This window comes from Amblyomma mixtum, chromosome 7, assembly GCF_055824585.1.
Source record: "Amblyomma mixtum isolate Tamu chromosome 7, ASM5582458v1, whole genome shotgun sequence".
In the NCBI taxonomy this organism is placed as follows: domain Eukaryota; kingdom Metazoa; phylum Arthropoda; class Arachnida; order Ixodida; family Ixodidae; genus Amblyomma; species Amblyomma mixtum.
Window position 1 is genome coordinate 111,299,559 of NC_143018.1, and position 20,960 is coordinate 111,320,518.

Consider the following 20,960-nt stretch of genomic DNA (forward strand, 5'->3'; position numbering starts at 1 on the left):
GGTGACCAGCCTGTCACGGGCTTCAGACGAACACACTACGGGGAAATGCTATAAATGGACATTATAAACGCTGGCGCAATCAAATCATTTAATATTGGAGCGCTTGCAGATTGCTTTCTTGCAAAGACGTGCCCTATGTTACCCACACCCTATCAATCTGTTTTAAAGATAGATAGTCACCGCGACGGGAATAGAAAATCTAATCAGTTCCCTTAAGATTTCTTCATCATCTGGCTGTGACCACATAAACAGTAAACTCCTGAAAAACACTAGTCTAGTCTCAAGCCAGATACTGCACCTATTATTTACACAATCATTAGAATCCGGAGCAATTCCCGACGAGTGCAATATAGCCGAAATCATACCAATCTTTAAAAAAGGTGACCGCACAAATCCTTTTAACTATCGCCCTATTTCTTTAACGAGCGTTCCTTCAAATTACTTGAACATGCTATAGCGTCCAATCTAATGAACCATCTGAATTCAGTTAACTTCTTTTATCCTCACCAACACGGTTTCCGTAAACACTACTCCTGTGAAACACAATTGGCTGAATTCACACTTCACATCCTTCGCTTAATAGACGACAACCTTCAAATCCACGCCATCTTTTTAGATTTTTCAAAGGCTTTCGACCGCGTTCCACACTCATACCTGCTCACAAAGCTTTCTTTCCTATGCATTCCTGACAACCTTATCACCTGGATTGAGACATTTCTTAATGAACGCATGCAGTTTACCTCAAACAATGGTTACCGCTCACCCCTCACTAATGTTACATCAGGCGTCCCCCAGGGCGCAGGTTTATCACCATTGCTATTCCTAATTTACATAAACGATCTTCCACTTGACATAAACGCGAAGCTAAGACTATTTGCTGACGACTGTGTCATATACAGCCCCATTCGTCATCCCACCGACAGTCACCTCCTGCAAAAAGAAATTGATGCAATAGCTACATGGTGCGACCGATGGCTCATGCCTTTAAACCTTGAAAAATGACACATCTTGTCATTCTCTCGCAAGCGCACTGTGACCCAGCACACTTACAGCATTGACACGGTTCCGATTACTCCAACAACATCCTACAAGTACCTTGGTTTACATCTGACATCGTCACTCTCTTGTGTAACTCACGTCCAAACGATATGTTCCGATGCCTCACGTGTCTTAGGTTATCTCCGGCGAAACCTGAAATCAGCATATCCAGATGTGAAAAAAACTGGCTTATCAAACATTCGTCCACCCTAAACTTGAATTCGCATCTTCTATCTGGCATCCATCTCAAGCACACCTTTCCGCCGAAATCGAGGCCACCCAAAATCGCGCCGTCAGGTTTATCAGCTCAGAATATTCCAAAGAAGTTAGTATCAGTGCACTCAAACGCTCTCTTTCCCTCAAATCACTTGAATCACGCCGCATAATCCCACATCTTTGCCTGCTTCATCACTTCATCAGCTTCAAGACACCCGCTTCTAAAATCCCCGATAAGAACTTCAAGTCGCCTCAGCCATAGCCACCCCATAGCCGGTATCAAGACCCGTACATTAGCAATGAATAGTTCATTTTTCGCCAATGCAATAACACTCTGGAATTCCCTACCTGACGACATAGTTTTATTCAACGATTCAAAATCCTTTCGTACAGAACTCGCCCGTCATCTTCAGAATTAGTGAATTCCTTGTCATTTTTACCACGTATTGATCACTGACTTTCCTCTGTGCTCGCTGCAGCAAGCGAATAATTTTGTTGTCTCGTTTATTAGCATGCTTGGGACAGACTTCATCTAACAAGAAGAAAACTTTTTTCGAATTAAAGCGTTTGTTACGGACTCTTTCCCAGCGTATTTGCCCTGTGCACGCCCATCAAAAGTATGACGCATCACTCTAGTGGTGGCAAAACTGTGTCCAGTGCACTCTTACAGCGGAAGCGAATGTAGGCGGCGAGTGTCTGCCAGACGCATCTTGCAGTTTAGATGCTCGCCTTACCGTCGGCCCTGGCGCAGCCGCGCTATTGCAGTCCGTGCATGTCAGGAGCGCTTATACTTGATATAAGGATTTATGTCCGGCATGAGGCGTTTAAATGGCTGAATAATAACCTCGAAGCCAGGGAGGAACCACGGCAGGCACGCGGCCTCTGTAAATGGTCCCATTGGTGACGAAGCACAACGTGCCCGCTCAACGTCATTTTCACCACGATGAATGTAAACGATAAATCCTTCAATAAAGAGTTATAGCCGCCCGTGACGAGCACTGATGAAATAGTCTGGCTTGGCTCGTGCCGGCGATAAGGCAAGGATCCCAGCGGCGCGGGAGGTCCACTGGACCCCCGCTTTCTGCATGCGCTTCCACTGTTAGAGCTTGCCGACGAGTAGGCTGTCCACGGTTCGTGTGCTCAGTTTTACTTTTAGAGCATCTGTGCGCCTTCCGTATCTCAATGTTCCAGTTAAAACACGTAGCCGCAAAAGCGTGTAGATGAGGTAAAAAATCATTCTTATGGCTTGAGTCATTTAAACGAAAACTCTTTCTGTTCGAACGGATGTAAATATTAATGGGTTTCAGAGGCGCAAGCGCCTTCGTAATACGGAAGAGAAAATATTTTACGTTCTCTGACCCCGCGGATTTATTGCATCGAGCTCGCAAGAGTCCTCCCAAACCTACTCATCTTAACCGCAAATCTTCCAACAGAGGCACATTCTGCCATCTGTAACCAAAGTTACGAAAAAATTGCTACATTATTTAAAAGAGCGAGGTACGGCAAATTGTACGCCTTTATTTTTGTTGGTGGACGAAATTGTATACGGCCTTTCTACAGACAAATTTTTAATTATGACATCTAAGGCGACTTACTCGTAATCAGGTGTGTTTCTGCTGTTCCTGGGGTGCAGTATTTGGTTTAGAGAACGAATTCTCCATCCACATCGCAAACAATAAATAATGCTAATAAAGAGTTCTGGTTAGCCTCAAATAACAATTGAAAATGCCTTCAGAAGCTTACTTTCACATGAATATTGTAACACATACTGCTAAATTTTCACTCAGAAGGCACGTTAAGAACGCTAGGCGGTCTAAGTAACCTGGACCTCACCACTACGGTTTCCCGCTTAGCCCATATGCCAGTTTCAGACAATAAAGGGACGCGCAGGCATATTTACAAATATTCGGCCAGCGTCAGAAGCCGTCATCGACTTCTATAAAGGGCTTCCGCTTCTGACGTGCGCCATTCCGATTCGGACAGGGCCTGCACCTGGACTGGGACTATCCGCATGGCACCTGCGGCGACCGGACAGATAGCGCAAACCTGCTCAGGTTCGCCCAGATGATGCGGAGCCTACGGCCGGAGCGCTTCCTTCTGCTGTCGGTGCGGCCCGAGAGGGTGCACTCGTACGGCCTCGAGCAGTTGCTGCCGCTCCTCCTGTACGTGGTGGTGGCGACGCACAAGCCTCCGGCCGGCCGCCGCTCCTTCCCCACCGTCCAGTGCTCGGCGCCGGGCGCCGTCGTCGCGTACACCATGGACAGCATACGGCGGCAGTTCGACCGTACCTTGTGGACCCGCTTCATCTACAGCGTAGCGGTGAGCTCAATGGACACATTTGTGGGACTAAAGCTAATTCCTTCTAAGGAGTAGCAAAATTTACGGTGAAAATATTCAACCAAACTCAATATTTGTCGGAAACCAGACGTATTTCCACTTACGCTATTCTGGACGTCCGTAGAATACCCGCGAAAAGCCGGTGCATGACAGCTAAACGTCTGAAAGGCCTCAAAAGAATTTCGCTGTTGCGCCTGTTTGGTTCAGAGCTGGACCTCTGTTAGTGGGGCCTGTCATTGATGTTCGGACATACTTTTATGTAGGTTCCGTCACGCCGTAAAGCAAGAAAATTAACCCAATTCGATGCATGCCAAGTATCATAGTATTCATACTAAGCTGCGAGGATGAGAATGGGTTCATTTACAAGGTTAAAATTGGGAATTCGGAACGTCACAGAACGGTCTGTGTTGGCGGTCTCCGCAGCTCATTCCTCGCGCTGATAGAGTCTGTTGTCTCCTGACTGCACTGCAGCGTGGCGTAACACTTTGCCCGGGTCAGTCTAACCTTGTCGTTGGGTGATTTAGACGGCGCTGTAATGGCAGCGTGTACAACCTGGGTCTTGCGGGAGCGGCGATTACCTGAGTTAACATTTGCAATTATGTAGTCGACATCCCTAAAAAAGAAAGTCTAAAGAAAGACTACAGGGCCGCAGTACTTCGAGAAGAATTCCTGGTGGAATTCCTGCTGAAGGCCCTGTCTACGCAGGGGAGTCCAGAGACAAAAGCAGTCACCTGGCTTGTACGTAACCGCAAAGTGCCCACTCTCGTAACAGCCTTTGTGTGAATTGTGCCCTGATCGTTCCTGGGCGAGTTTGTCGTCGCGCTTTGTCTGAAATGCAGAAGGTCTGCGAAACGGGTGGAGCAGGTTGTTGAGAAAATAGAATAATCGGCTCCGGAAAGGTGGGTAGGATACGGGTGTAAAGCAGAATTAAGGGAGAGTATCCGGTGACGTGTTTTCCAGTGGTCTAAGCGTACCTGACAAACGGTAGCACGGTGTTCCAGTTCATATGGTCGGTGGTTGCATACATGGACAACCTATTCGTGAAGGTGCCGGTGGTGCGCTCCGTCAGGCCATTCGCTTCTGGACGGTAAGGCTTTGAATGAAGAGTCACAGTGACATAGCCGTGGTAGCTCTTCCACGATTTAGGCAGTAAACTGGAGCCCACGGTAGCTGTTTACGACTCGATGAGCTCCGTGGCGAAGGATGACTGCGCGGAGTAAAAACAACCCGACGTCTGTTCCCTTCGCGGACACGAGAGCAGCTGTTTCCGCGTGACGTATCAAGTAGTCGATGCGCACAATAATCCAGCGTTTGCCTGTTGTTGACTTTAGAAGCGTACCAAGCAAGTCAACCCCGATCTTCTCAAAAGGGGAGTGAGGTGGTCTGACCGGTTGCAACAAGCGGGCGGGCGAGGCAGTGCGATGCCGAAAGCGCTGACACTAAGTGGCTACCAACATTACTCACTCCCAACTTCAGGACAAGTGTGAGGCACTATTGCAGTGCTTTGAAGCTCAGGAAAATAGTCCCTGCAGCTTATCGTCACTGTAGACCAATACTGAGCGCATTACTTCTAGGCACAGAATAAACGAGGAATCAAGAAGTTACGCCCTCCATTGTCGCCGAAACCGCATTTTCCGACAACACCGTCGGGAGACAAACTGGTACTGCTACTCGTCTGGGACTGTAGAGAGGCAATCGAGGAGCATTATACGCTAGTGGGACTCACAGTGAGCTGCTGTTCGGGGTGTCACATACGCAAGGACAACCTGACACCTGCATACACGTCCGTGGTAGAAAGAGGTTCGCCAGATGGTTCTTGAGGAGCACAAAGTGAACAATGGAGGGAAAACCTCAGGATGCTTGCCAGCGTTTCGACAAGATGACTGGTCTTCGTATGGGCAACGCGCTCGTCATTGGCGGGGTCTAAAAAGGGCCTCAGGAATGACCCTATTTAATCCCCGCCAATGACGAACGCTTTGCCAAGACGAAGGCAACTCCTTCCATGTTCGTTCTCTTCCTTCCTTGTTCGATTCGTGATTACGTGTACAGAAGTTGCATAAAAGTGTAAACACGGCGTCTTGCTGAGTTCTTGTGTGCTGTTTAGCGTGATAAAACACAGTCCCACATAGTTCGTGCAACTACGGAGCAGATCACAGTTCCTCTTCTTGAATTTCTTCTGAACTGAGCGTGATCAATCTACCTAGCGCTGAGAGAATGCCGCATTCCTTGGTTTGTTAAGGAGGAACTTGGTCGGAGCGATTTCAGCACGGACAACGAGATGTAAAAAGCTGGGAACGCGTGGCAACAGGGTCCTTGAGAAGCATTTTTTTTTCTTCCGGAAGCAAAGCACTGGTGAAGCGATGGAGCCCCTGCATTCATGGGCTAGGTGCTGTGTTGAAGACTGCTGAAGTACTTTCATGCCTAAGTGAATTTTTTTCGAATATATTGTAATTAGTAGCTTTTTCACCTTGCCTTGTCATATAACACATGTTGTGCCCGAAATAATCATCGCAAATAACCTAGCACCTCTTTGCCGCTAGTGGCTGATGAACGCTGTTAACAACAACACAACAAATTCGCTGCCTACTAACGACGACTGCTAATTCAATGAAGGGAGGCTAACCCATCGCGAATTAATCCTTCACCACTGAATAAGCGGCTACAGTGAGTAGGCACAGCACAGCACGCTGGCTTTACAATTCGATAAGGGCCCCACTGACAAAAGACAACACATAACGGCTTGTTTTACAAAGGAGCTCTCACGCGCTCGTTCCTGCGTGTAGCGGCGTCCCCGTCACCGTTCTCGGCGTAACCGAGAGAACGAGCGCATCAGATGGTAAAAGAGAGTGAATGCAGAACGTAGAGGCGGACGAAAGACTGCGATAGCAAACATAGCGCGAGAAGGAAAGTGGTAGCGTGAAGTCAGGTCACGCGGCGGTGACCGGTGGCCAAAAAAAAAAATGGCAGTGGCCTAGTTCCGCTATGCCAAGTTATACGTAGAGAAAGGCCTCAACTGTGGTTGCGGCGCACGCGAGCTCTCCTTTTCAATCCTCCGAATTGTTATCAGGCATGCGACGCAGCTGGCAAGCCGAGCGCAGGCGAGCGCAACAACGAGGCAAGCGGTGTGACGCCATACCAAACGGCGGCGGCGGCTCCGCGGCGAAGCACACGGTGTGACGTCATGCTAGATGGCGCGGCGGGCGAGCGGCGTCCGCCAGCTGCGGCGGTTGCTAGGCAAGAGCTCAAAGTCGGTTTCTGTGCCTTCTCGGAGCAGCACCACAGCGAAATCGCAAGTTCATGGCCAATGTAGCTTTCGTTACAAAAAAGAATAGCATTGTTCCGGAGCACTCTGGAAGGCTCGGGCTCCCGCTAACACTACTCATTTCAAGGCCCTAGACCTTCCCTCAACGCCACCTTTGCCCCTTGGCGAAGCGGCGTGCATCTAGCGACGGATCGAGATGTTTCCAGCCTTCACAGGAAGTCAGGCGGAAGACGCAGCTTGCCTCGTGCCTATTTATTTATTTATTTATTTATTTATTTATATAAGGTTCCTTCATGCCCCTTGGAGGGCATTAGAGAAGGCAGTGAGCAGTTTACAAATACGTACAGAATATATACACAACGGGTTATTTAAAACAATAGCTAACGCGCGTATTTAGCAGCATCATTACACAAGATTTCGATGTTAAGAGAATACAAGTAAACAATATTGCAAAAAAGTATGAAACGCGAAAAAACTTTAGGTTTGAGAAACAAAAGTATACAAAGTAGTGTTAAGGCATAAGGTCACTTAGAAATACTCATAACACAAGCTATAATACAAAGCAATGACAACACAGTTAGCAACAGTAAGCGGCAATAATAACGAAAATGCATGTTTAAAATTGGCGAAATCTGCCTTTCTCGAAATATTGCCTTTCTCGGCGCCGTCGCCCCCTTCCAGAATTTCGTGGTGGTGCTCGTAGTGATTTATTTAAACGAAAAAGAAGTGAAGGAAAATAATGTCGCCAATCACGGCAATTGCTATCCAATATCTGAAGCACCCAAGCTGCAGCCGGCGGAGGGGAAAGGGAAAAAGAGAGGATAGCCAGGAGATGTATAGAGGGGAGTGACAGCAAGGCCAGGGGAGAGCTTTGTACACTATTTACAAAATACAACACTAACGTAGTACGCACCGCTCGCGCGCAAATGTGCAGGCTTTTTCCGAAAATTAGTGCGCGCGAGCGGCCACTGCGCGCAGTCTTCCAGAAATTTCATGCTTGGTTTTTCGACAGCGATATACGGATGGTTACAGGCGTCGGCGGCTTGATTGATGTGCTACCGCCATCGGCATTCGGCGATTATTTCTCCCCTCTTTTCCTATGGGTCTGAATGGACGCCTCCTAAAGATTATAATGTTGAAGACCAGCTGTGCCGGCCGTTTCCTATGGCAATTTGTCGCGTCATTTTAATTTGCATGTGCGGAATCATCTTTCTCTGTGTGCGACCGCTTTTACTCAAATAGTGATGTGTGACGTTTTGTGTTAAATGGTGCACCGTAAGAACAAATAGTGCGTAATATGGTGGGTTACGTCAACAACAACGCGCGCCATTCACGATAAATGCCTTGGATATCAAGGAATCTGCAGGAGAAAAGAGATGGCGAATAAGGCACTGAACTGCGCTGCAGAACCCAAGGAATTCCAAGGAAGAGAAATAGCCCACTGTCAGGCGGGGCATTAAAGCTGTTTTCGGCTAATGACACCAGCTTGAGTGGACATACTTTCTTTCGTTGTTGCCGCCTAAGCTGCAATGTTATTTGTAAATGTTACAAGTGAGGTTTTCCCGAGAAGAGGCTCAGCTATAACTTAGCGGCGGCGGATCGCTTGGCGCGCTGCGGAAGTCTAAACCAATGCCCGCCTCCGTTCGGCACTGCGTGTTGGGTCTGTGGTCAGCTATGGTTCAAATACCGCGTCACTGTCGCGAATCGGGTGTACGCGTCCCCGACTGCTGAAGGGGAACGCTTTCGCGTGCAGGTTCGAGGAAAGGAACAAAGAAATCAAACAAAACAAAACGCAGCACCGTTTATGTTTTAAAGGAAAGGAGCCAATAAAAGATACGAAAACATCAAGGAAAACACACACTAGAAACGCGTACAACACTAGAGGCAAAAAGGAGAGAGTTCACCGGATACAAAGCGTCCCAGTTGGAGCTGGAAGGCCTTGCAGGTGACACAGACGCGGGTTGGCGAGTTGCAATGCGTCGCTGGTGTTGCGTCCAGGGAGGCGGTGGTAGAGAGCCAGGAGAGGAGGAACAGAGATGACACGGGAGACGCTGACGAACTCTTGTCAGTCGCCCCCTAGAAGTGGGCAGCAGCAGCAGGAAAACCGTGGCCAGGTCTTGTGGATGGCGTTCCAAAACGCCGTAGGCTTGTGCAGCCTATCCAAGGAAGCCTTAACAGCAAAATGGAAATTGCACTAGGCCTGCGTCGTAGATTCAAGGGAAGTTGACGGCAGCACAGACCCGAAGTCTGACGGCTGCCACCTCCACGCTTGAATGAGGCGTAATGATCTTGAGTCGATGATTCCAGGGAAGCCACCGGCAGCTCGGATCCAACGTCCGACAGCTGCCACTTCCACGCGTGAACGACCGGAGTTGTGCTACGGTGTCTTCCTCAACACCTGGGTTTGCCGACACGTAGCTCTACGCTCCTCGTGCCTGCCTCGCGTACACCACTCGCACGCGCCCACGCGCAACGCGGGGCTGGCACGTACGGCGCTCCGATGTCCGACGCACCACTGCCGACACGCCGCGTTCCACAAATCCCTCAACAGTGTGGTGTGCACATCACAGTCACCTGCGCTCAAAAAGTGCATTACCGAGAAGCGTAACTCTCAGCCATTTTTTTTTTAATTTCAAAAGGCTTTTTTGAATGCTAGCTCTTATCTTCAGCAACGAATAACTCAAGCACCAACCAGTGGTGGTCTCTACAAAAATAGTTTGTTAGTTTCTACTCTGCACAAAACCAAAAAACCCATTATAAAAAATACCAATATAAATTAAAACTGGCGCTCAGAACAACTCCATCCAATTGCAGTTATCAGTAAAAGTAAATTGTCTAGTTTTCTTCGCAATATTGGCGTTTGCGGCAGCAAAATACGCATTCATCAGTGAGGAAAGTGCTTTAAGGAAACAAAATGGTAAGACATGATGTGCGATAGCACTAAAATTTAGCCTTGACGTTTACTCTGATGCTTTTAAGCTAATGAATTCTTTTCCTCTAGAATTTTAAGGGGGGGGGGGTGAAGGGAGTCGAAGGTGGGTCGATGTTGGCGGTGTATGGGTGAGCACCCCGCAAGCAAGGGTGATGGTGTGCGGAGATAGCTTGTGGGTGATGCTTCTGGAGTGCAGCTGCTTTTCCCATTGCGTCTTTACATTGCAATTCCCGGTCGATTTTTAACGCAACAGCGTTAAGTGTCACGTTCAGCGGGAAACCCGGCGTCGTTGTCTTCGGCGGCGGCGTGACAAAAAATTCCCAGAGAAGCAACCTACGAGCACCGTGCACCCAGCTGTTAGGTGCGCCATCTTCCTGACGTGATCGTATGAGGTCATCATAACCTGCCCACTGTATTGTGAGCAAGCTGCCCGCTGTGGCAGGTGACACTTATACTGTCGCGAGGGGTTGCTAGGAAAGTGAAAATCTAGGTCTCACAAGCTCCACCGGTGCCGGGGCAATGGCGCATTGGTTAACCACTGGATCACTGCTCCAGAAGGGGTGTGATGATTCCCGGCGTTCTCTGCATGTATGTAGAGTACAGAATAACTGATTCCGCATATATGTGTAATAACCCATTAAAGCTATCGCCTCATACCCTTCAGGCGGAACGTAAGTCTGCGCTTCGGTTAGAGCCTTATGGAGGGTGATGGTAGGCGAGTTTGGTATAGATGGCGTTCCGGAAAGTGAAGACTAGACACGCGGATGTTTGTTGAGACGGTGAGGCGACAGATCGAGTGTCGTGTTGGGTTGGTGAGCAGCGCACTTAGGGGCGTTCAGTGGTGATGCTTCCGGGGAGTGGAGGCTTCACACTCCGGTGTTACATAAAGATGCTGGCATTCTCCCCCTGAGACACTGCTACTGCTTTCTCGGTAAAACCTGACGACTAGTAGATATACATTCCTGACGACCTTGCCGAAATGGACGGGTTGCCACTGTTCTGAAGTCAGTGCGGTAGAACGTAGCCAGTAGGTTCTGAGCGCAAAAATTGGTGTCGACACACGAATTCCTCTTGCGAAATCCGCCGATGCTAGCGATACGATATTTCAATTTTTGGTCTTTATTACCTTATGAAAGCTCCGTTCGTGGTGTGAGTGTCCTCTTTGTGGCTAGAACGTGGTACCGTATCGTTACAGGCCAATTTGATTTTGTCCTTAGCGTCCTCTTAAAGCTGCCATTATGTTATTGTTTCTAGTTCCTATTTTGCAGTGATAAGTATAATGAAATTATTTTGTATTTATTCATTGTTTCCAGCCGTAAAGACGGCACGTGGCCAGCCGGGCATGCCATAGTGCGCACATGGAAGCGGCAAGGCTCTATCGAAAACCTGTGGAGATACAGGCTGACCCTATCTTCTGCTTTTCAACCTCACGCTCTCTTAAATGTAGAACCCGGCGACGCCTTAGAGACTGAAAACATGAGACACTGTTTCATTACACGATTTCCTGACAGCGTAGCAAATATAGCTGCACTAGTTCATTACCCGCGAATGCCTCGAATGTAGGACAGTTTTAGTTTTCATGATGTCGCTCTCGTATCTCCCTCTTCGGGGAGCGAACTATCTCAGAGCCTAAGGCAAAGCCCTGAATGCGATTGTCAGCACTGTGCTTAAGCACCTATGCAATCCCACCAAGCCCCTCGTCCAAAGTCGGTAAAGTTTCATTCTTTAAAAGATAGCTGTAGGTGCTTCGCACTGCCGCTCGAAATGCTTAAAAGTAACTCGCCATTTTTTCCCGCAGACCAAAGAGAGGCGCACATTTTAGCAACAAAGCTCGAAAGAACCATATAATCTCACGCTACGAACCAACCAACATACGCAAATGATGCTGCAGTGGGTGACTGACGGACTAATGGCGCATTCCAAACGGGAATCCAATGTTTTTTTGTTTTGTCTGCGAACCGAACAGCATGTTGAAAATGATAGTTTCTATTGATTCTGATCGTGATTTGCAATTGTTGAAAAGTAGAAATTGGCTGTGGTGGATCGCCGCGCCTTGCCTCGGCAGCACAGCCCGGAGCGGCTCGTCTGTTCCCAACGTCGACACCGCGACGGATTCTTTGCTCCACCGCGGATTGAGGACGACGATCCGAATCGCCTATTGAATGCATCATTAGGGGAGTTGCTACACCGCGGCATCACTAAAGAGTTTCAGTTGCGCATAGTCTCGATTGCCAGCACAACGAGAACAGTGGACATAACATAGCATGACTAATTTGTAAAGCTTTTCTGAACAAAAACAACAAGTCGAGGCGCTGTGAACCTGTGAAGCTCTTCCAGAACAGGCCACCTTCAATGCGTTCATAATTACTGCGCTGTTTTTCTTAGGACGATTCCGAAGGCAGGATAGCGTAAGTGCCATGACGCATCAGCTTAACTGGGAACTACTTGCCTCTCGCCGAAGAAAACGGAGACTTAAACTCTTATACACAATATTTCATAATAAAACCGGTATTAATAGTGGAACCTATCTGATAGAGCCTCACTATGTTTCCAGGCGCACAGACCATAGTCTCAAAATTCGTGAGTATGACTCAAGGACTGGCACTTACGCAAACTCTTTTTTTGTTAAAACAATTGGCGAATGGAATCGACTGAGTGAAATGCAAGTGTTCTGTACTCACGAGGATGCATTTTTTTCAATGCTGTAACCTCCCTGCTGTAACGCCTATTGGCGCTGCTGGGTAAGCTCTGAATAAAGAGTATAGAATATACTAGGTAGCAGGATATCCTGCATACAATGCAGGTGGGTGCAGACACCTTCACCACGGAGGGCTCCGTCGGGCTTGGCGCGCCCTCCAAGGGCCCCTCATCGTTCGACTACTATACGCACCAGCCTCGCCGGACTCGCTACGACCTCGTGTGTCAGCTCCAGCGCAGCCGACACGCATCGGACGAATGCACCGTAGGCTACGTGCGCATCCAGGGGTCAGCGGACGTCAAGGTGGGCGCGTGACCCTATCGCTAAAAAAAAACGAGAACTGCTGTTGGTTAATTACACTGGTAGGTAAAATTGCTCTTGAGGAACCCACATGCACTTGAGGAGCTTAGAGGAACGAAAGAAAAGTTGGGAGCAGTGCGTAGAACCAACTTCTTTTTCCCTTTGGCTTGGTTTCGGAGTCCAATTGATACCTTTTGGGTTCAGTGCGGATTCGCGCGCGGTGCAATTTTACATTTCGGTTCGAGCCTGCACCATGGAGAACTCTCGTGATTGCATTTTTTTCTGCGCGCCGGCGAAACGAATAATAGCACAAGTTTCTTTTTCGTGTGATGCGACGGGGCCTACTTCAATGTAGAGTCCACGCCGAATAGATTACATGACTACAGGATAAATACTGATGGCTATCTGAAACACGATGTATACGATAGTACAAACGCAGTAAGTTGTTCTATAGTGCACTCTCTTTTAGGGAGAAAGTATACTGCCCATGTCTTGGAGCAAAGTTTCTTGATTTAAGTACGGAATGCTTCGGGTTGGTAACATAAACAAATTCTGTCTACAGAGCATACAAATTTTTAGGTGTAAGGAGCATTTTAACCAACGTTTCAGTCACCTCAGGGCCCCTGACACCCCGTTTGGAAGACTCCTCCCATTGCTAACTGCATCAGGTTATGATGCTTTGCGATGAAGCTATGCCTGCTTTGCCTAGGAAAAGCATTCGGTGCATTTAGTCATCGAAATCTACACCGGGACTTGAACAGCATACGTTTCCCATACAATGGCGTTCGCTAGAGGGCACCGTACACCCTTTTACTCCCATACACGCTAAAACAAGTTTAGGGTGCGCTCATTGGATCAAAAGTTATTAACTGTGTCTCTAGATTTCTCGTGGTTGTATTTCACAAGAATTTGTCAGAAATTTTCCATTGACGAAGGTGCACTTTGCTTCCATTGTGGATATAACTATGAAGCTCGATTTCTTTTTCTGTTAAGCATACAGAATCTGTTCTTCACCTGCCTGTCTGCTTCAAGTTTAATATACTAGCGCCTATTATGTGGCAACACAAAAATGTCGACCATCAGGAAACTTTTTTCTATGACTGAAGAAAGCCGTGCACACTATTACTAGTGACTCTTATTATGATGCACAAATGGAACCTCATTGGAGTGCGATTCATGTTGAAACTGTTCGCATCGTTTAATTATAATAGTTTACTCAAATATTTTGCCTCGGGAGAAAAAGGGTCTATTCATTTTATTTATCGATTATATCATCTGCCAACGACTTCATCAGTTACTATACAAGTCACAAAGAAACGTAGCTTATTGCAGCGCAGCATATACTCAGTACGGATATAAAATGTTTTATCGTAGTCTAGCACCTTTGCTAACCCCGCTAAAAAGTCAAAAGAAACTTCAATGTTTTCGCTTACTGGGCTTAACACGCACTGTTGATGGCGTATCTGTCGTAGCTTGTACATGCATGCTATAAAATGTTTCAACTTGCTCTTTGTGCTATGCTTGTAGTAACGAGTTCGAAGACTCTTAATGCCGACCAAGCCTAGTGAGCACCATAATCTTAATTCTCGTGCCGACGCAGGAAATCAAAGAAATTGGGCGGAGATTGATAAGGACGGGTGGCTTGCCGGGGTTCGGAATGAGAGAAAAGTGTGAGGAAGTCCAGGGTGAGAGCAGGGTACCTTCTTCCCAAGCGCTGTTCTACCTTCCTCACACCCTCATCGTCTTTCGTCAATACGTGTCTGCCCAGGACCTCTTTCTCATACTTCGACACGCTTTCTTAATCTGGGGCAGCTCTCAACTTCCACCCCTTGCCACAGTAAGGTCCTCAATTCATTCGACTGTCTCTCAAGACCACATCCTTCCCTGTTTCATTAACACCCACATGGCTATCGCATGTATAACAACCGTGGCCTCCGCGGTAGAGCAGAGCAACGGCGCGCCGCCGGAGCAGATCGCGGTGGCTTTCCTTTCTAACCGCCAGGCGCATGTATCTGACGTCACTTCATCGCCACATCATCTCACGCGGGGTGCCCCTCAAGGAGACATTTTTTCTCCTACAGCTGTTAATATTGCCATGGCTTCCTTCATTGTTCAGTTGCCATCCATCCCCAATCTTCATCACATTTTATGCCGAAGTTATATAAGTAGCTGGCATGAGACCGAGCTTGAAGCTTGATCTCATCCAGGAACCGTTGTTCCCTTGACTCAGGTTCTTCGGAGAGAGAGCAGAGGCTGCCCTTATTACAACGCTGTCTGCCTTGATCGTGAATTTTACCTCCATCATAATCCTACTCTTTCAATGCGGGAGGCTCACATCCTTCGAAAGCTACAACTCCACTCATTTGGTGCACCGCCCTCCACTCCGGCGTCTCTCATAGCCTTAGTCGCTTTGGGACGTTAAACCCCATAAAACCATAAAACCAATCATTTGGTGCACCTGCAGGGCTTTATCTGTGAAAATTCCGTTGAGATCCGTTATGCCCGAGCTGTCCGGCGCTTTATGTCAATTTCCCCCTGTTTATTCTCCTGCGCTGTTGCTCTGTCGGGACCACTGTCAGGACCTGGCTTATCTGGCTTCGAGATGAACGCGAAGATGAACACCGCCTGCCCGTGCAGCCGGCCATGTACAGTTTTTGTCAAAAGTAACCAGGCTGCATATTTCTTTTTCTCAGTCGTATATTAAAGCTATTATGCCAGCCCTCAAACTCTAAATCTCTGTATGGTAAGAAGAGCCCCTGTTCTCAGCTTCAAAGAACTTTTTGATCTTTAGGGAAGCCGTGAGGGCTCTATTATACGAATAAGAAGCAAACCATGGAGCCTAGTTATTATTGCCCTGAATGTTGTGCTTGAACATAGTCCCGTACCACTAATAGAAAACTGTTCTTGCAAATCGTCGCTAATAATATTACAGTAGGTTTAGTTTTACTACGTGTTTAATTTCCATAAGTGTATTAGTTGCATTGTGGCCGCCGCGGTAGCTCAGTGGTTATGGTGCTCGGCTACTGACCCGAAAGACGCGGCTGCAATCCCGGCCGCGGCAGTTGAATTTCGATGGAGGCGATATCCTACAGGCCCGTGTACTGTGCGATGTCAGTGGACGTTAAAGAACCTCAGGTGGTCGAAATTTCCGGAGCCCTTCACTACGGCGTCCCTCATAGCCTGAGTCGCATTGGGACGTTAAACCCCATAAACCAAACCATTACTTGCATTGTGTTAATGGTATTAATTTTAATTTCGCAATTTGGCAGATGTGCATTCCGTTCTCGAATGCAATGAGATTCTCGTAAAATTATAAGTGCGTATTAACCTAACTGGTCTAATTTGTGGCTGTGGCCCTGCCAGTTGCGATTAAGTAGCTGAATTTGAGTTTTAAATGTTTTCTTGAACTGAACAGTGCAGCTGACAAGAAATTTCCTGAAACGTTCGCCGTTCAGGCTTTTAAGGCGATAGCGTTGAGGACCTCGTGTCACAGAAAATACGGCCGTGAGCAAAAAATCCGCGAAACATTCCACGACAAACAACCAAGCAACCAGGTGGGGCACCTAGGTCAGGTAACCTTGTGGCGTCACCACACCTGCCCTGGGGATTGTGAACAAAACTGCGCACTGTGGCAGGTGTGAGTAAAATTAATGGTTGATAACGAGAGATTGCCCGACAGGAGCAACCTGGGACGTACAAGCCCCACCAGTTGCAGCATATCTTCCATCGGAGGGCAGTGGCGCATCGCTTAACCGCTGTACCACTGCGGCAGGAGGGGTATGAGGACTGCCATGGGTCTATGATTGTTAAGTACAGAATGACCAATTCCGCACATCTAGACATTAATTCTTCAAAGCCATCGCGTCATTCTCTTAATGCGGAGCGTAAATGTCCCTGCAATTTTCTATTATTTCGCAGAATATAGGAACTGTTTAGTGGTGGTGGTGTGACACTTTTTATTAACAGCCTTTATGTTAGGCGTTCAATAGGTCCTGGGCCAAGGTGACGAGGGCGCGTTGCAGGTTCAGGTCCCAGAAGGCAAGCCAGATGGGCCACGGTGGGGGTGGAGGGAAAGGATAGGCGGGGGACTGGAAGGCTACGTGGCACTGTGTAAGGCAGTGTTCTATGTCTGCATAAGTGTGTGAGCAGTTTGGGCAGGTTTGCAAATTTCGGTGCCGATTAAGTAACTTCAGCATTACTTCGATGTAAACACTTGCTCGAACACTTGTGGCCAAGTTTACGCGCTTGTGTGGTGAACAACTAATGCCGTCGATGAATTATTAGAAGCAGCGCGACGACAAACTGGGGTGTCTTAGAAGGTGCGTTTCACAACACTGCTGTAACAGCCTTCCCCTGTCCCTAAAAAAATTTTTTAGGAGCTTGGCCGGGGCACTTCGCTCGGCTTCGAATTTCTGTTGTGCCGTCCTGTGCGGATATGTCATCCCGTGCAAAGTATAACATTACTGCAATTTGAATGCATAAAACTCATTGTCCCCCCCCCCCCCCCCCTTACATTCTGACTGTCGAGTCCAACGGGCCGCTCCTGCTCATTTTGCGTGCCCGTCCACTCGTTTGTCCATGTGCTTAGTTGAACATCTGCTATCGTCAATCAACTCCTGTTCAGTTCTTGTGCAAATCCTCCAAACCTGCCTCCAGATGCATCTCCGCCGAACGGAACGTCGTAAAACGGGCCGACTACCCTTGTACGTCCAGCGCGTGCTCACCCCTGAGCAGAAGTTTTGTTCGACCTCGCTGCTGTTACGCAGCGAGGTCAGACCGTCGCGTTGTCGTTAGTGACTGGTGTTCTGATTGGTGCGGGCGCGGATTATTACGACGGGCACTTTCGCTAGAAAACGAGAAACTATAAACATTATAGTAGCATCGTTGATACACTGAAGATGGATAAAATGGCAGAGTAAGATTCAAGTGGAGCTGCCTAAGCTCTCTCTGAAAGCTCCTGGCAAGAACCGCCAGACTGGAGTCAGCTCTTCCCTTAATCGCACTGTCACCGTTGATTCGACAGACCCTCCTATAATGCAACAGTTTCATGAGACCATGTGTATAGGCGGGCTCACCGTAATCCACGCGAGGCTCATGTGACCGAGACACAGCGCAAGAAATATATACAAGAAATAGCATCAAGGCATGTTCGCTCACGCTCCGTTTCAGCATCGGCTAAGGCAGGGAAAATTGTGTACACACAATAGCATAATAGTTATCTGCCTCTTTTTCTTGGGTACGGCGCTGCCAACTAAAACAGAGGCGCGCACTGAGGCGCGCCAACAAAGAAGGTTGTGATTCGACGTAGCACCTGTCCGAGTCGAATATATATGCCAATTATATTCTCTTGACCTTCTAGTCGGCACTGACGACATGAATCGCTTCTTACTGTTCCTTCAATCTCTTCCCTGAAAAGTGCGAAAATATTGACCCAACTAAATTATATACATGGTTCTAAGCGAACAGCCTTGCCCTAAACGTGACGAATAGTGCCGTTATTATGTTTAGACCGATTAATACCATTGAACACTATGTGAATAATCTTCAGTACGCCAAAAGAACAATTGATAAAGCAAGTAGTCACAAATTTCTGAATCTCTGGTTTTGCGAAACTCTTTCTTGGAATGTCCACATTTCTATTCTCATATTCATTACATGTACCGCACTTGGTTGTCTTTACAGAACCGTCTGTGTTACCACAGAATATATGAAGTTATCTATGTATCATCCCTTTTCTATTCTAAACTTTCTCATTGTATTCCTTTCGCGGCACCATGCCTAAGAGTTACTACAGCAACTTCGTCCTTGCACAAAGAATACGTAGAATCCAAGGTTATTGCAGTCAAACGGAATACCTGGTTACGGTCCCTCTCTTCCTCAAACACAGCATGCTTAAAGGATGCTAAGTTTATTTCTATGCTTTATTCCAACATGTCTACAAAAACGCATGTACACTGCCATTACAGAATACGCTTTGTTATTGTGCCACCTTAGACCAGGAAGAAACTTCTCCCTAGCACTCCGACCAGCTTCGAGAAACCGAAAATTTGCTATCAGGCACCTACCGCCCTTAATACTTTCCTACGATCTTGAATTCAGTATTTCTCTGAAAGAGCTTTTTAAAATTATTAAACGCTACTTGATGCGAAATGACATGTATAATTTTTAATCTTGCGTGTTCCGATCTCATGTTGACTTTATATTTTATGTATACTCTACTTCTTTCTTGTGTGCAAAGAATATTACTTCCGACACACTAGCTTGTATTTTAGAGCGCAGCTCTTATGCGCGCTTTCCTGGCTTCCGCGTCGTAGTCGTCAGCGTAGCCGGTTGTCCAAGTGGCAGAGAAAAACGTTCCTTGGAAGGTGGCTGCGACGGGAAGGAGACTGGCTATACTCGGATACAACTTAAGTCTGCAGTGAAGCTCCGCCCACATTCAGCCTCCGCGCACAGAATTCCCCCACGACAAAAAAATAGTGCACTGCTTAAGAGTTTCTTGTTACGTAAACAAGAAGCTTAGCACAAGAAAAAAGTTATGAGCACTAGAATTTTGTTACGTGCAGTGTTTGATATAGTCAAACATTAAAAAACTGGTTTCGTTTGCTTTTTCGATTGGCCAGCGGAGTAATACAGGACGCCGCGGACCGCGGCCCAGTGTTAGCAACTGCTGTTTTTTTAAGTTGTATCCTACTATAGCAGCCTAACACGCCACCTGACAGCCGTGAAGACCTGCGTTCAAATTTCGCATTACCGGCTGTAGCAAACTTCTATAAATTTTTTCATCCCTGTTTTCCTTCGCCAAACGAAATCTCGTTTTATGAATCGCTTTTCTGCTGTTTTGCTCTTCTTTATGCAATGTGCAAGGCTACTTCTGTGTAACATGTTCGCTTTTTTCGCTGTACTGCACTCCAAACTGTACAAGGGCGCTGAGGCTTTGTCAGGCTTTACGGGCCTTAACGCAATAGCCTTGAGGGCCCCGCGTCCCAGAAAACCCGGTATCTACTTCGACGCCATTGGCCGCGATCGAAAATACCCGATGGAAGCAAAGAATTAATAAACCTCGCAAACAGGTCAAAGAATGTTCGGATTGACGCCAAATTTATCAGGAAGGTTGCTGTGACCAAGGGAATTTAACTGAGCTGAAAGAAATGAAGAATGTTGTTTAGAAGGCCAATAAAGCTAGGACTTACGGGTTGCGAGACGGGAAAGCTACCCATAGACCACGAAGGCTTGTTGGTTCAGCCAGAATAAAGGTGAACATAGTGAACGTGTTTTGACTCTCGACTTAGTGGACTGTCTTAGAGACAAATACTCATGCGTACAGTAGTAAGTGTGAGTATTATAATTAGGAATAAGGTCGTTGTATGAATGTCGAAAAGGCGATGCGAATGGAACCTTATCAGCTTTTCGCATTATATTCTTAAAGGCTAAGCTTAAGCGTATGCCCTATTTTTACTCCGCTTCCTTCTTCTTCTTTGTAGAGAACATAAAGCATTTTATTTCACATTGAAACCAGTCATTGTTGTTCGTCGCGCAGGTGGCGACTTTCGCGGGCCCCATTGAGATCAGGACGCGCCTGAACCGGGCCTACGACGTGGCCCTCGGCGAAACGCCGATCGTGGTGTACGACATCGACCTGGATGATTTCCAGGGGAAGTGCCACGACAAATTGCAGTCTCCGCAGATCGAGGCCTACGCCACGGCCCCGTACAATCCCTGAAGACGGAGCAAGCTGGCTCAGAGGTCTCGAGATAATGTCTGCCGATCCCAATGGCTGTAACTAGTTCTTGAAAGCTTCCGGCAATGCAGCGTAACTTTAGCTTTATTTCAAAGAAATGAACGTAAGTTGTGGCGTAGATGTCAGTTGTGTTATATAGAAAATAAGAAAAATCACAACATCTCGGTTCACCTTGTTGCGGCTTCAACTCAAACCACAAACTTGCTCCAAATTCTCTCTTTAACGACGGTATGACAGTAATCGATGTGGACAAATCTTTTCATCGCGCCTAACATACCTGCCAACATGACATGCAAGAAATATAACTCCACAAAGAATATCCCCCAGAGAAAGAGCCCTAAAAAAATTCCTGCGAAACATCACCGACGTCAGCTGCCTCTGGGAAAGAAGTGGCGTCGACTGAAAATAATGCAACGTTACAGTGGCTACTTGAGGAATT

General features: G+C 47.3%; 1 protein-coding gene across 1 annotated transcript in view; it reads left to right on the plus strand.

Annotated features, from left to right (window-relative positions):
• LOC149337219 (putative chitinase 10) overlaps positions 1 to 20,503 on the plus strand; it is a 35,826-nt gene extending 15,323 nt beyond the window's left edge. The window contains exons 6-8 of the mRNA XM_089554354.1: positions 3,238 to 3,573; positions 12,589 to 12,786; positions 20,321 to 20,503. Of these exons, the coding sequence (XP_089410480.1) occupies positions 3,238 to 3,573; positions 12,589 to 12,786; positions 20,321 to 20,503 (717 nt within the window). The remainder of the gene's footprint in view (positions 1 to 3,237; positions 3,574 to 12,588; positions 12,787 to 20,320) is intronic.
• The last annotated feature ends 457 nt before the right edge of the window (positions 20,504 to 20,960 follow it).